Consider the following 14,987-nt stretch of genomic DNA (forward strand, 5'->3'; position numbering starts at 1 on the left):
TCCCCAGTGTGGGGCATGCAATGGAGGTAGCCGATTAATGATTCTCTCTGATCATTGATGTTTCTATCTCTCCCTCTCCCTTCCTCTCTGAAATCAATTAAAATACATTTTTTAGAAAAGCTTTCCTTCATAATCACTTTGGGTCACAGTTTTCTTGTCTGTAAAATGAAGAGTTGAACTAGATGATCTCTACAATATTCTCATAGTCTGAGACTATCCCATGAAAATCTTTCCATACAGACTAAATGAATGCTATAAGAGCTGTGGACACAGATTAATAAAGTATATGAAGTTCATCACTTAGAATAGTAATGAGTCAACCACTAATTCAGAACCCAACTAAGGCCCAGCCATTGTGGCTCAGTGGTTGAGCATTATCGACCGAGGAACCAAGAAGTCACGGTTTAATTCCCACTCGAGGCTCAATCTCCAGTGGGGGGCTTACAGGAGGCAGCCAATCAGTGATGTTTCTCTCTCGTTATTTCTATTTATCCCTCTCCTTCCTCTCTCTCTAAAAATCAACAAAAAAAATTTTTTTAAAAAGAGCTCAACTAGCCGAAACCAGTTTGGCTCAGTGGATAGAGCGTCGGCCTGCGGACTGAAAGGTCCCAGGTTCGATTCCGGTCAAGGGCATGTACCTGGGTTGCAGGCACATCCCCAGTGGGATATGTGCAGGAGGCAGCTGATCAATGTTTCTCTCCCATTGATGTTTCTAACTATCTATCTCTCTCCCTTCCTCTCTGTAAAAAATCAATAAAGTATATTTAAAAAAAAAAAAAAAGAGCTCAACTAAGCCTGGCCCAGTGTTGCTCAGTGGTTTGAGTTTCAGCTTATGAATTAGGAAGTCATAGTTTGATTCCCAGTCAGGGCTCATGCCTGGGGTTGCGGGCTCATCCCTAGCAGGGGTCGTGCAGGAGGCAACCAATCAATAATTCTCTCTCATTCATGTTTCTGTCTCTCCCTCTCACTACCTCTCTGAAATTAATAAAATATTTAAAAAATAATAATTTAAAAAATAGTAATAATAAAAATTAAAAGAACCCAACTAAGGTTTTTGAAACAAATACTGTTTTCAAATAAGTCACTTATTTCTTTTTCTTAAAAACAATAAAATTATAAGGGCTGGACTCAAGAAAGAAATGTTGTACACAAGTACTATAATTATTTTCTGTGGTAATTACAGGCAAAGAAAAACAAATGTGATAGAGAATATTTTCAAATACTCTGTATCCTAAACACTGTGTTGAAAAATTCATATTGTGAAATAAAATATAAATGCATCAGAGTCTTATCTGCTCCACAAAATTGCTAAACTATATAAAAATCACTTACCATTTTATTTTCATGCTTGGATATTTTTTCATTTGAAGTAGAGAAAAAGCTTTGGTCCTACAATATTTATTGTAGCATTTGCAGTAGAGGAAAATCTGGAAATAATTGGAATGACCAGCATTTAAATGATGTTTATAGAAACAGGGATATGTTCCTAGAAAACTATCTATAATAATAATAAAAGCATAATATGCTAATTAGACCGGACATCCTTCTGGAGGAAGCCACAGCGGCGGAGGCCGAGGCAGAGGTCATCAGCCGCCGCGGTGGCAGGGACCAAAGCAGCCACCGTGGCAGCGGGGGCTGAGCTCTTTGCACAGATTTCGTGCATCGGGCCTCTAGTATTTCATGAACAAGCAGGTTATACTTTCTTAGGAAAAGTTTATGAAAAAAAGAAATAGAAATCAATGATGGAAGTGTTTATTAATGTTTAGTCTGTACGTGATTTCTACTTTTTTCTCTTTTCCACTTGCTTATATTTGCTAAATTTTCTTTTTGAACATATGTTATTTTTAGTGCAAAACAAACATTAATATTTTTAAGTTACAAGAAAGAGAAAAGATGGTGATAAGTTGGCTTTCTTGCCAAGTCTTGAGAGGGAGCTCTAGGGCAAGAGCAAGCAACAAAGCAGATCCTTTAAGGAGTTTTCCATGTAAATCTGTCTGGAAGGGATTTTTGAATGCTACAACTCTACGACATCCCTCCTGCTTGTGATATGGGCACATATATCATGAGGCTGGAGTAGAGCTGATACCATGGGAAAGGAAGAAAATTTATCATGAGCTTTGGTTTTCAAGAAATTAGTTCAACTGTTAAGTTCACCCATGTAAAAGAAAGACTTGAAGCTGTCCACCCAAAATTCATTGGCTAATATTACAACAATCTCATTTAATTATTACAATATTTATATTAGGGGCATTACATATTTTTGGCATGTTTCCTCCACAGATTGAGAGAACTGTTATAGCAGAATATGAACTAGAGTACCTACTACTTGAAGGACATTGCTTTGATAGAACAACAGAACAACCTCCTCGAGGTCTGCAGTTTACACTCGGCACAAAAAGTCAGCCTGTTGCAGTTGATACAATAGTGATGGCCAATCTTGTAAGTTTTATAAAGACTTAATTGATGGCATTATAATTAGGTGTTTTGGTAAAATCATTAAAATCAGATGTTTTGGTAAAATCCTCTGTTTTTCTAATAATAAGATAAAATAATTTTTATCCTGCTGTTGCTGAACAGCTTCCAAAAAAATAAAATTGAAACATTGAATAAGGTAATTAAATAAAACAAAAATGAAGAGAATCATATTTTCAGAATGTGCATTTACAGGTTATTCCAAAATCTCCTTCCTTAGAATTCATTTGTAGAATTCATTCACCCCACAGTTAATAAACACTTTCTTGGATGATTCATGTATAAACTTTCTTAAACAATTGTATGTGTGTTTAGTCATATAACTATGATCATATTTTTCTTGCTTAAAAGGGATATTTTCAATTAAAAGCAAACCCAGGTGCTTGGATACTGAAATTACGCCAAGGAAAATCTGAAGATATCTATCAAATAGTTGGGTGAGTTATATAAACCACTTTTACATTTTTATGTGTAAATAAGTTTTTAGTGTGATATAACCAAGATCATCAAAACAACTAAAATGTTCACAAGTACCATCACTATAAAACAACAACAACAAAAACCTTGCATTTGTTCCCAAATTTTTGTTTGTTTTATTTCAAAAAATATAAAAGGTAGGCCTAATGTGTATATCTTGTTCTTTATTCTATCTCCTTTACTTAACTGTTTTCTATACACTTTTTTTGTGCTAGCATAATTAATATATTTATCATGACAACATAATGTGTGTTATAACTTAGCCATTATCCATGGATTATGTTCAGTTTTTCATTTTAATAAATAATTGGTTACTTTCATAGTAACTTACCTGCTTATCAGTAAGCATAGTATATAAAGCAGGAATTATCAAACTTCCTCTGTAGGAGCCAACAGAAAATATTTAGAGAAGATATACAGTTGTGAACTCACAAAACACGGAGTTAATAAAGCTGTTATAAAAATTATAACCTGCATGTCTTTTTCCATACGAGCAACTGTAAACATACTTTTGCCCAACCCTGTATTTATTGAGCACTATTATTATACCAAGAACTGTGCTCAACAAAGATAATAAGGGAGTTAAGTTTATTATACTTTTTTTCACTGCTTTTCCCCCTTTCCTTATACTGTGCCTAGCACATATATCATTCAACAAATATGCTTAATAATTTATGAATAGGGAGGTCAGTTGGGATAAGTTTGTTTGACATTAGGAATGAGATGGTACCTCAAAATAATTTTGAAGAATTATAGTAACTTAGTGCTAGTCATAACTACTGACAAAGCATTCCAGGAACAGGAAGGGGGTACATATCTCTCATCTAAAACTCTTAGGGCTATATGTGTTTTAGAATCAGAATTTTTCAGATTTTAGAAAATTAATACAGTACACATCATATATTATGCAACATCAGGCAGTATCTAAGAGAGCATTTCATTAAACAAACATTTATGTTGCAAAATGTATGAATATTTATATTAAAAGGATATATAATGACTATAAGAAAAAAATAAAAACAAGCCACAGACTGAGAGAAAAATCTCTGCAAAGCATACATCCGACAAAGAATTTATATATAGAATATATAGAGAACTATCAACAGTAAGAAAACAACCTGAAAAATATGCAGAAGACTTGAATAGACACTTCGCCAAAGGAGGCATGGATAGCAAATAAGCACATGAAAAAGGTGCTCAACATCATTAGTTATTAGGAAAATGCACATTAAATTCACAATGAGATACTGCCACTCATCTATTAGAATGGCTAACTTTAAAAAGACTGACACTACCAAGTGCTGGTGAGGATATGAAGCAACAGGAACTGTCATACACTATTACTGGGAATGTAGAATAGTACAACCACTTTAGAACAGTTTGGCAGGACCTTAAAAATTTAAATACACACTTAGCCCATATGATCTAGGCCAGTGATGGCGAACCTATGACACGCGTGTCAGAGGTGACACGCGAACTCATTTTTTTGGTTGATTTTTCTTTGTTAAATGGCATTTAAATACATAAAATAAATATCAAAAATATAAATCTTTGTTTTACTATGGTTGCAAATATCAAAAAATTTCTATATGTAACACGGCACCAGAGTTAAGTTAGGGTTTTTCAAAATGCTGACATGCCGAGCTCAAAAGGTTCACCATCACTGATCTAGGCATTGCACTCATAGATATTTACCTAAAACAGAAGGAAATATATGTCTATACAAAGACATACAATAATGTTCATAGCAGCTTTATTTTTAATTGCCAGACACTGAAAACAACTCAAAGGTTAACAAGTGAAGGAATAATCAAAATGTGGTACATCCATACAATGGAATACTACCCAGTTGTATAAAGGATGAACTATTGGTAATACAGTGACATAGATGAATCTCAAAATAATTATACTGAGTTAAAGAAGTGTGGCCAAAAAAAGCACATACTGTATGATTTCTTTTATGTATTATAAACCATTAGGTAATACAAACTGTAGAAACAGAAATCAGATCACTGATTGCTTGGAGGGAATGGGGAAGACAGGTAAAAGCAGGGGTACATATTGGAGATAAATAGAAGAAAACACAGATCCTAGCCTTCCACAACATTTCCCAGAGTGACAGTTAATACATTATAAGTACTGTAAAAGAGTGCTAAGGTGGTACAGAAAATAAAGCAAAATACACTCTAACATTTATACTGATCCTTGTAAAAACCATAGTTTCAAGATATAATTTCAAGAACTATTCTGTGCTTTGCTCCAACTTGATTGATCTTGTACTGCCAGAAACTCAGTGTTTCTAAATCTGTCACTACTGTTTCACCATTGCTTTTTGCAAAGGGAAAGCCCTTTGGAATTGAATAAACTGTGATTCAAACCCCTTTTCTACCCCAGCTATCTGTACAACCGTGTCTGAGTTTCTTTACCACCTGGAGTCTTTCTTTCCTCATTACAAGAGGGAATAATCCTACATACTTTGTGGAGTCTTGGTAAGGACTAAATGAGATCATCATCATAGAATGCAGTGGCTCACATGAGTGAATGTCCATTTTATCCCCCACTCATTCCTTATTATTTCACAAATTGAAATTACATATATTATTGTATATTATGTATATGTATGTTGTGTAATATATATACTATACCTATCTTACATAATGTGTATAATATATATTATGCAAAACTAGACATTATTTTGGGTTCTATTTTATCTTCTTTACCATTATTTGCTACTAGAGGCCAGTGCACAAAATTTGTGCACTCAGGGGGGGGTCCTTCAGCCCAGCCTGTGCCTTCTCACTGTCCAGGAGCCCTCAGGGGATGTCTAACTGATGGCTTAGGCAGGAGCGGGACTAAGCCAGCAGTTAGACATCCTTAACACTGCTGTGGAGGCAGGAGAGGCTCCCACCACTGCCCACACTGACCACCAGGGGGCAGCTCTTGCATTGAGTGTTTGCCCCCTGGTGGTCAGTGCGCGTCATAGCAATGGGTCATCCCACTGTTTGGCCGATTTGCATATTAGCCTTTTATTATATAGGATCATACATAACCTATAAATGGATCATTTAGGGAGAAAATCGCCCCTGGTGTCATTAAGTACCACTAATATATTAGTGATAAACTACTTTTTCTCCTTCACAGACAGCTTTTGGGGATAGAAATAATTTCAAATTTGTATTACTTATAAGCAATAAAGCCATTAACTTTTCTTAGTCATAATTTACTTAATTTTAAATGTGATTAATGTCACTAAATATCCAGAATGGAAAAAACATAAATAATGCTACTCTGTAATAAAATTTATTTGAAATTAAAATATCAATAATGAAAAATAGGTCAATATAAAATATGACAAAAATGGAAAATCTGTTTATCCCAGTTTATGATGTCATTCTAATTGGTATTACATTTAGGAAAAATGTTCATGAAATATGCCCAAAAGGTAGCTAAAATAATATTGGTATGAGTTTCTAAGTCCAGATTTTAAAACAATGGCTAACTAATTTGATAATTGAAAATTTGACTTTCTGTTTGTTAGGCATAATCCTCACATGTGTACTCTTTATTTCTGTCCATCTTATTGTAATCTTTAACTGCAGGCTACCTACCCTGACTCAGTGTTGATTGTCATTTACCTTGAATACAAAAATACTCAAAATTATTCTCTCCTAGAAAGTAAAATCTTTAAAATTCTATTAAAATGAGATAAATGCTTCTTAGATTTCCCTAATTAAATTATAGAAAATATCATATACTGTACACATATCTGCGGCTTTCAATGTGCAAAATTATTAGGGTAGACTTTTCACTTGAAATCTTCAGTAATACCTATTGCCAAGTTACTGTTTGTACATAATTTTAGTTTGATAATCTGTGGGAGTGAACTCCTTCTCTTATGCTTACTATAGGATACAGAAGAGATTTCAAACACTTTACTTTCTTTACAGTTCCTTGAGCTGGTTCCTTTGTATGCTAGTTTACACTTCTGACCTGGCAGTGGTTATAGCTCAGTTTGTGGAGTACTTTTGTGGGCTCTGAGAAGGTCTCTTTTGCTGTACTTCACTTTCCTTTGATTCCTTGATCTCTGTTGGCACATCTGTTCTAGCGGCTTCTCTAACAATTTCCTACCTCAGTCATCCTATGTATACCCACAGCCTATTTTTATTGAAGTCTCTTCATATCTCCAGGTTGCCATATTGGCAGGATGCAAGACTACACCACAGTAATAAATAACAAAACATAATCTCTGCCCTCCTTGGCCATGTCTGAAACATGGGAAATACTTACACATCACTTGCCCAGGAGTTCAGGCCAGTCTCAAAGGCGGCAGCATTCTACTGGTTAAAGCAATAAGTAAGTTCTCAAACGCCAGATTCTAGCCCATGGTCCATTTTAATTTTTCCAGACAGGAGCCAGACTTCTGTGTCTCCCAACTTCAAAAAAATTCACTGCAAAGTGCTTTCATTTTAAAGCATCTATCTGACTAAGTTTAATATTACAAGGCAATATTCCCCCATGAGGTGTAGTCTGCCAACAGCTCCCAGGGAAGGATTAAACACAGGGAAATGGATTGTTGACTGTAATAAGAAGGAGTGGAGGAGCAAGCCCTCCAGGAGAGTTAGCTTCCAGGAATGGATAACAGAACAAAGCCAAGGAACTGAGGAACTGACCAACCAGAAAGAGCTGCTACCTCTCCCAGGATTAGGAAAGTGAGGAAGCACCAAGCTGCTACTTACAGGATGTCAACTGGTTCTTCATACCCAGAAAGCTAAGAGATTGCATACTTAAACATTAATGTAGAAAACTTCTGTCTTCATGACTTTGCTTGCTCGAAGAAACCTAGCCAAGCATTTCCCCTACCTCACTTCTAAATTCCAAATCACAGGCAAATGTGTCTCTCTGTTTAGCAGAATCTAAACCAGAACCATAAAAAAATCTAGGAACAAGAACAACAAAAAGAGTTTTAAGTTTTCTAGCTTCTACAGTATGTGCAAAAAGGTGGAATGGGTGTTGCCAACCATGTCATAATATGCACTATATTTCTACAAATCCTTTTTTCAGATCCTAACAACTTAAAACTTCTTTTGCTTTTCATAAATATTGATAATAGCATTTTAATTTTCCTTGGAATATTTGAAACAAGCCTTCATCATTATCTTTTACTATTTAGTGTTTTGAATAAGAAATGAGAGGCAGTGTGATTTACTTTACCTCTACAAAATTTGAATGATGTTTATATGTAGAATTCTAGGAAAAATATGAATTTTTTAAAAATAATATTGCTTCCTGACATGTCATATATCCTTTCATTTTTAACTAAATGGCTTTTACTGAGATACAATATTCTCAAGTCTCATTGAGAATATAAAGTATTTGAAATTGCTCCCTCTTTTCCTGCTTTAATTTCTTTATCAATAAAGTCCATTTTCTCTGAATGCTTAGCTTGTTCCTTTTGCTTAAGCTACTTACTGTCCTCACGTATCCAGTGAAGTTTAGTTGCCTAGATTTACTACAGAGATCTAATAGTGCAGCAGTGCAGAGCTGAAATGCCTGGGCTGTTTGAATCTATGATAATTGTACCTTCCTTAAATGATGATTGTAACTATAGAGTGCTTGAAATAGTGCCTGAATGGAGTAAGTCTTCATCACTACTACTGCTGCCACTTGGTGGCAAGGAGGTAATTGCTTTAGTTGTTATTTAAGTTTAGCTGCAGTGTTGTGCTTCCTGGCTCTACTCTGGTCTCAGGGGATGGCGGACTCAATGGCTGAAGTTGCTGATGCCCTTGAGTACTGTTTGGGACTCGAAGCTCTTAAAAGTTTTTATAAAATTTGGCATTTCTACTACATAAATTGAGATACTTTCTATTTTCTAGTCGTAATTGCTGGGCAGGGCTGTGCCTTGTACATTGGTTTAACCACCTTAGCTAGTGAATTGGGAATATGTGGGAGTCCAAGGCATGTCTTAGTCAACATACTAGTAGTGCTAGGAACCTCCCCCCCCGCCCAGGTTTTTATTTTAGAAAAAAATGTTCAAGTGTATAAATCTGACTGAACATAAAGTATCTACTAAATAATAATAAAATAAAGTATCTACTAATTTGACATCTGATTGCTTTCCCTCTGACAAAATTTAATTTTATTATAAATGTTCTTACAGTAGCATTTTTCAGTACATAGTGAGTATAGTTTTCAAAGCATAATTATTGAGTAAAGCTGTTGATTTCCTCAGTTTTGAAATTTAGACAATGAATTTCATATAATAAAAGGCTAATATGCAAATAGGCCGAACAGTGGAATAACCGGTCGCTATCACATGCACTGACCACCAGGGGGCAGACGCTCAATGCAGGAGCTGCCCCCTGGTGGTCAGTGCGCTCCCACAGGGGGCGTGCTGCTCAGCCAGAAGCTGGGCTCACGCTGTCGGTCGGACATCCCCTGAGGACTCCCGGACTGGGAGAGGACGCAGGCTGGGCTGAGGGATCCCCCGCCCCCAGCCTCTAGTATAATATAAAATAGAAACATCTAGTATAATATAAAATAGAAACATCTAGTATAATATAAAATAGAAACATTCAAGTGATGTAGATGGACATCATAGGCATTTTCAATCTTATGAGTTTAACAATACACTTCAAATTTTAGTATTTGAAAATGGCTGATAGATACTGAAAAGTTGTTAGTATGGGATTCTTTTGATTATGATTTTTAAATAATGTAAAGTCTAAGAAATGTTTTATATTTTAATTATCGTTGAAAATATCACAGAGATATGAAAGATTTGATTTTTGTGATAATCTTGGTATACAACAGAAAAAATGAACAATAATTTGAGCTTTCTAGTGATTAGGCAATATTAAATTTGGAGAGTTACTTTTATATTGTGTTAATTTGTATTAAGTTAATTGATTGGACAGTTTTGGAAATTGTAATGTATTATAGCACATCTTAATTGACTATAAAAATATAAAATATATGTACATAAGTGGTATTAAACTTGTATTATTGCAAAATGCATTTATTTCATGTTGTATGTCTTTTCATGAACTGATGATAGATATTTACATGTTTTCTACTTTTAGGCATGAAGGAACTGACTCTCAATCAGACCTAGGAGATGTCATTGTTGTATTAAACAGCTTCAAAAGCAAAATACTGGAAATACAAGTATGTGAGGCAGAAGCTACTTATAGGCTTTGTTGTTAATATTAAGTTTTATCTCTTGTTTTTAATTAATTGATTAATTTTTATTTTACAACTGATTTTTGTAATTTTACTACCTAAAGTGTCATATTGGAATTATGGTAATGAAAGGAAGAAAAGGATTAAATTCATAAAGGAAAGCAGAGAGCTTGAAGATAGAAAAAAAGGAATGATTTTTTTTTTTAAGTTATGATGTGTCTACTATATCTACTGTATCTGTAGCCAGATAATATTACAAATTAGGCACTAGAGATGATATCAGGAACACAGGTCAAAAAACTAGCCCTGAAAAAAAAACACAAAAAAAACATTTCTTTCAAAGAGAGAGAATGAGTTTTTAGTGATGGCAGGTTTGGGTTTTTTAGACCATCCCACCTACTTATAACTAGTAAAAATATTGGGTAACTATTTTTTTTCCATCCTAAAAGCAATGAGGAACTGACAATAATGGAATAATAAGGAAATACAAAGTTAAAGGGAAAATAAGAGCCTTAGTGAAGTAAGTAAGCATAGAAACTTCTCTTGTCCTGAGAAAGCTATTACCCTGAGAATATTCGTCCATCCTGGTACACTTGAACTATCATTTTGTTTTGAGGGTGATGGGAACAGAAATTAAAATTCTGGACCCACATAAATTGGGTAATCTATTAGAAGACACTCTTTACAATAAGCTGGCTATAGCTTCAGGTAAGTATTAACCATAGTAGATTATTCCACATAGTCTTTTAGCCCAAATTCATATCATCTAATAGTCCAGGGAACTCTGAGCCTTGAATTTGCACTGTAATAGGTCAACATTGATTGATAAGGCCCTACAGATATCTAGCAGAAACATCCACATATCTCTGGAATAAGATTACTATATCCAAATACACAAGGAAAACCAGCAGAAGCAACAACAGAAAACAGATACACAAATACTCCATATATTAGAATTATTGATACAGACTATGAAACAACTATGCTTATAATGTTTAAAGAAGTAAAAGACAAGCTTGAAAACAATTGCATGGAACAGGAAACTATAAAAAGTTCATGTCTGATTTTGTTTTTTTAGTAGAACCTCTAAAACTGAGCAATGCAATTACCAAAATTAAGAATTTAGTGGATGACTTTAACATGCCTGAAGAGAGAATTAAGTATCACAGATAAACAGGGATATTGATAGATAGATAGATAGATAGATAGATAGATAGATAGATAGATAGATGGCACAGAGCATAAAAGGCAGAGAATAGAGTGAGAAATGTGAGAGACAGGATTGCATTTACACCCAGCTATTACTATCTGTGTGATCTTGGACAGATTGATTAAACTATTCCTTTCTCATTTATAACATGGGATTAATTATAGAACATATCCTATGTGTCTTTTATAAGGATAAGATATTTTAGCTTTGTAAAGTGCTTTATGAGTGTTGAAAAATAAAATCAACTTAAATGGAGTTCCAGAAGTGAATGAAAGAAACAATGAGGTACAGGTAATATTTGAAGCAATAATGGCTGAGAATTTTTATAAATTGAATAAAGAAACCAATTTGCATATTCAAGAAGTCTTGTGATTCCCAAGGAAGATATTTAAAATAAAATCCACTCCTCTACTCTTGTTGATAAGACTGTAAAAAAATGAAGACAAAGAGAAATCTTGAAAGTAATCAGAACAAAAAAGAAAAATTACCTTCAAACAGCTATAGTATGACAGTTGATTTCTTGGGAGTAACAATGAAAGCCAGAAGATACTGGAATGATATTTAAAAGCCAACCTAAATGGAAAAAGGAATGCCAACCTAAAATAATTGACCCTGAAAAGATATCTTTCAAGAGGAAACATAAAACGAGGTATTTTCAGAAAAATTACAAACTGAATTTGCCATCAGCACACTCATACTAAAATTCTTTTTTTTAATATGCTTTTATTAATTTCAGAGAGAGGAGGGGAAGAGGGAGAGTGATATAGAAACATGAATGATGGGAGAGAATCATCCATCAGCCACTTCCTGTATGCCCTCTAATGGGAGTCAAGCCCACAGCCTGGGAATTAAATTGTGACCTCCTGGTTCATGGGTCAATTCTCAACCACTGAGCCACACTGGCCAGACCTAAAAGAAATTCTTAAAAGATGTACTTCATACAGGAAAAAAAAATTACCTTAGATGGAAGTTTGAATTTAAGAAAAGAATGGAGAAAAGAACATGGTAAATATGTGGATTAGTCTATGAGCAGTAAATATACAAAACAATAGTAAATGTCTTAAAGTATTTAAAAATATATAGAACTAAAAATCATAATAATATCATTTAAGCCTTAAGAAATAAGGTTATTTGCAATAAAATATAAAGTTTTTAATATTTATTAGGGTAAATGTAATGATTATTTTGGAACTTTAGGGCAAATATGATTTTTGTGATTTTTAAGATAATCACTAAAAGAATAGAAACAAGGGACGATGTCATAATAAAGAGGAAAAATAGAGTGAAACAAATTAATATAAATGGATTAATAAAGTGAACATATGAGACACAGAGGAAGCACAAAACAGTCAGAATTTAAAACAATTATATTAAATGTAAATGGGCTAAATGTTCCAATTAAAAGATTGTCATACTGGATTTTTTTAAATCCCAATTATATGTTATTTGCAGAAAGCACATCTAATACATAGGAATACAGCTTCAGGGTGAGGATGAAAATAAAATACAAGTATAGCAAAAGTATACTAGGTCAATAATAACCTAAACAAAGCTTGTTTAGCTATACTAATAACAGAGATATTAAACATTTAGACAAATAATATTACTAAAAGTAAAAAATGTGTGTGTATGTATATATATAAAATAGAATTCCAAGAGAAATTGACAATTTTCTATCATATTTGAGATATTTTAACACATCTCTTAGTACTTGATAGTACAAGCAGACAAAAAAATCAAAAGATACAGAAGATTTTGAACATTGTAATTATAAATTTTTACCTGTAAACATATATAGAACACAACACCTAATAACACAAATGAACAGTCTTTCAAACACACAGAAAACATTCTAAAAATTAGCTTTACAAAAAAAAGCTACATTTAGTTGACAAGCAGGTTTTAGCAGAGTTCATAAGAATGAAATCAGTATGTCCTCTGTCTACAATGCAATAGAGTAGAAACCAATATTAGTGATAACTAAGAAATACCCATATGGTTGGAATCTGTACAGTCCAATAACAGGTTATCAAAGCTCTCACCTTTATATATTGCCTAGATTTTAAACTGTAGTTTGCATCCCATATCATAATCTATTCCTAATCACCTGTGTTCTTTATCCTGTGATCAGTTATACATGTTGCTCACATTCATCTTTGATACTCTTCTCTGATCTTCCACTTTCTTTTTCAATGTTAACTTACAGTCTCTCTTTGAATACATTTCCTTCTGGCCATTCCAGATGAAAACCCATAAAACCCAGACCAGCTGCTTAAGATACTGACTTAGCTCAAGCCCTTTAGGACCAGCATTTCAGCTAGTTTTATCCTAGCCCTACAAACAGGAGAGAAAATTTATTTGGTGTGAGGGTGGGAAGTACAGTTTCATCTTTGACCATGAAAAATTGTTTAAGTTTTCTTTTTTTTTGAGCTGAATTTTGCACTCTGTGTATTGGTTGTAATTTGACCTGTTGGCCCATAGTAGAGAGCAAATCTAAGTCTTTCACCATACCCATCAAATCTTTGAGGGTTAACCATTCCATAGCCTAGCCATCTACTTGTTTTTTAGTAGTACAGTTTTATTCCCTCACCATCAGTCACTCAGTATTACACGAAAAGACAGAAAAAAAAGGAAGGAGAAAAGATAAGCAGCATTGAGGATTAGCCCATGAACTTAAGTAGCCCACTAGTAGAAATTCCAGAAAGAAGAAAAAGAGAAAATGGAGGAGGGAAAGTATCCCACAGATAAAGAGATTAAAATGTGTCAAAATGGTCCACAAACTAGGATGAATGAAAAATGTTCCTCCAAAAAGAAAAAGAAAAATGGCCCAGCTCTAGCCCGTTTGACTCAGTGGATAGAGCGTCAGCCTGCAGACCAAAGGGTCCCGGGTTCGATTCCGATCAAGGACACGTACATTTGTTGCAGGTTCCTCCCCAGCCCAGGCCCTGGTCAGGGCACGTGCAGGAGGCAACCAATCGATACGTTTCTCTCACATTGATATTTCTCTTTGACTTTCTTTCTCGCTTCCACTCTCTCTAAAAATCAGTGGGAAAATATCCTTGAGTGAGGATTTAAAAAAAGAAAGAAAGAAAAATGGCCTAAATAAGATCACAGTAACTACCAAGGGGAAAAGTCGGGTCACTGCAATTGAATAACGCAAGCACTAGCATCAGATTTGTCGTTTTCAAAATGTATGTTACAAGATAGCAAAACAAAGTATTTAATGTTTTGAGGAAAATTGTTTTGAACCTAGGATTCTTAGCTGAATTCTTAAATTTGAAGACAAAGTAAGCATGTTTTCTGAAGTGTGAAGATTTAGAAACATTACTTTTCACATCTCTTTTTGAAGTTATTTGCCAGCACAGTGAAGATGAAAACCAAGAAAGAAGATAAGTATTTTGAGAAATGGTGACATTAATCTGAAAGTTAAAGCAAAGAAGACCTAGAAATAAACAGGCAATTAATAGTTGAGCTCCAAGAAAAAATGTCTTCAAGAAAACAGGAATTTTAGCTAACATGTATAATAAACTGGAAAATATTGGGTATGTGGTAAAGAAGAAATATAGCTCACCACCAGAAAAAATAAGTACAATAAAATTCCAAAAAAAATATTTCTCTATGGTGGAATGTAAAAAAGCAGAATCAATTT

The 14,987-nt window shown here is 34.1% G+C and overlaps 1 protein-coding gene across 1 annotated transcript in view; it reads left to right on the top strand.

The window, feature by feature from the left end:
- UGGT2 (UDP-glucose glycoprotein glucosyltransferase 2) overlaps positions 1–14,987 on the top strand; it is a 162,014-nt gene that overhangs the window by 112,192 nt on the left and 34,835 nt on the right. The window contains exons 28-30 of the mRNA XM_070408745.1: positions 2,281–2,439; positions 2,824–2,909; positions 10,029–10,113. Of these exons, the coding sequence (XP_070264846.1) occupies positions 2,281–2,439; positions 2,824–2,909; positions 10,029–10,113 (330 nt within the window). The remainder of the gene's footprint in view (positions 1–2,280; positions 2,440–2,823; positions 2,910–10,028; positions 10,114–14,987) is intronic.

The sequence above is a fragment of the Myotis yumanensis genome, unplaced genomic scaffold (assembly GCF_028538775.1).
Source record: "Myotis yumanensis isolate MYYU_CA2020_CCGP unplaced genomic scaffold, mMyoYum1.0.hap1 SCAF_3, whole genome shotgun sequence".
In the NCBI taxonomy this organism is placed as follows: domain Eukaryota; kingdom Metazoa; phylum Chordata; class Mammalia; order Chiroptera; family Vespertilionidae; genus Myotis; species Myotis yumanensis.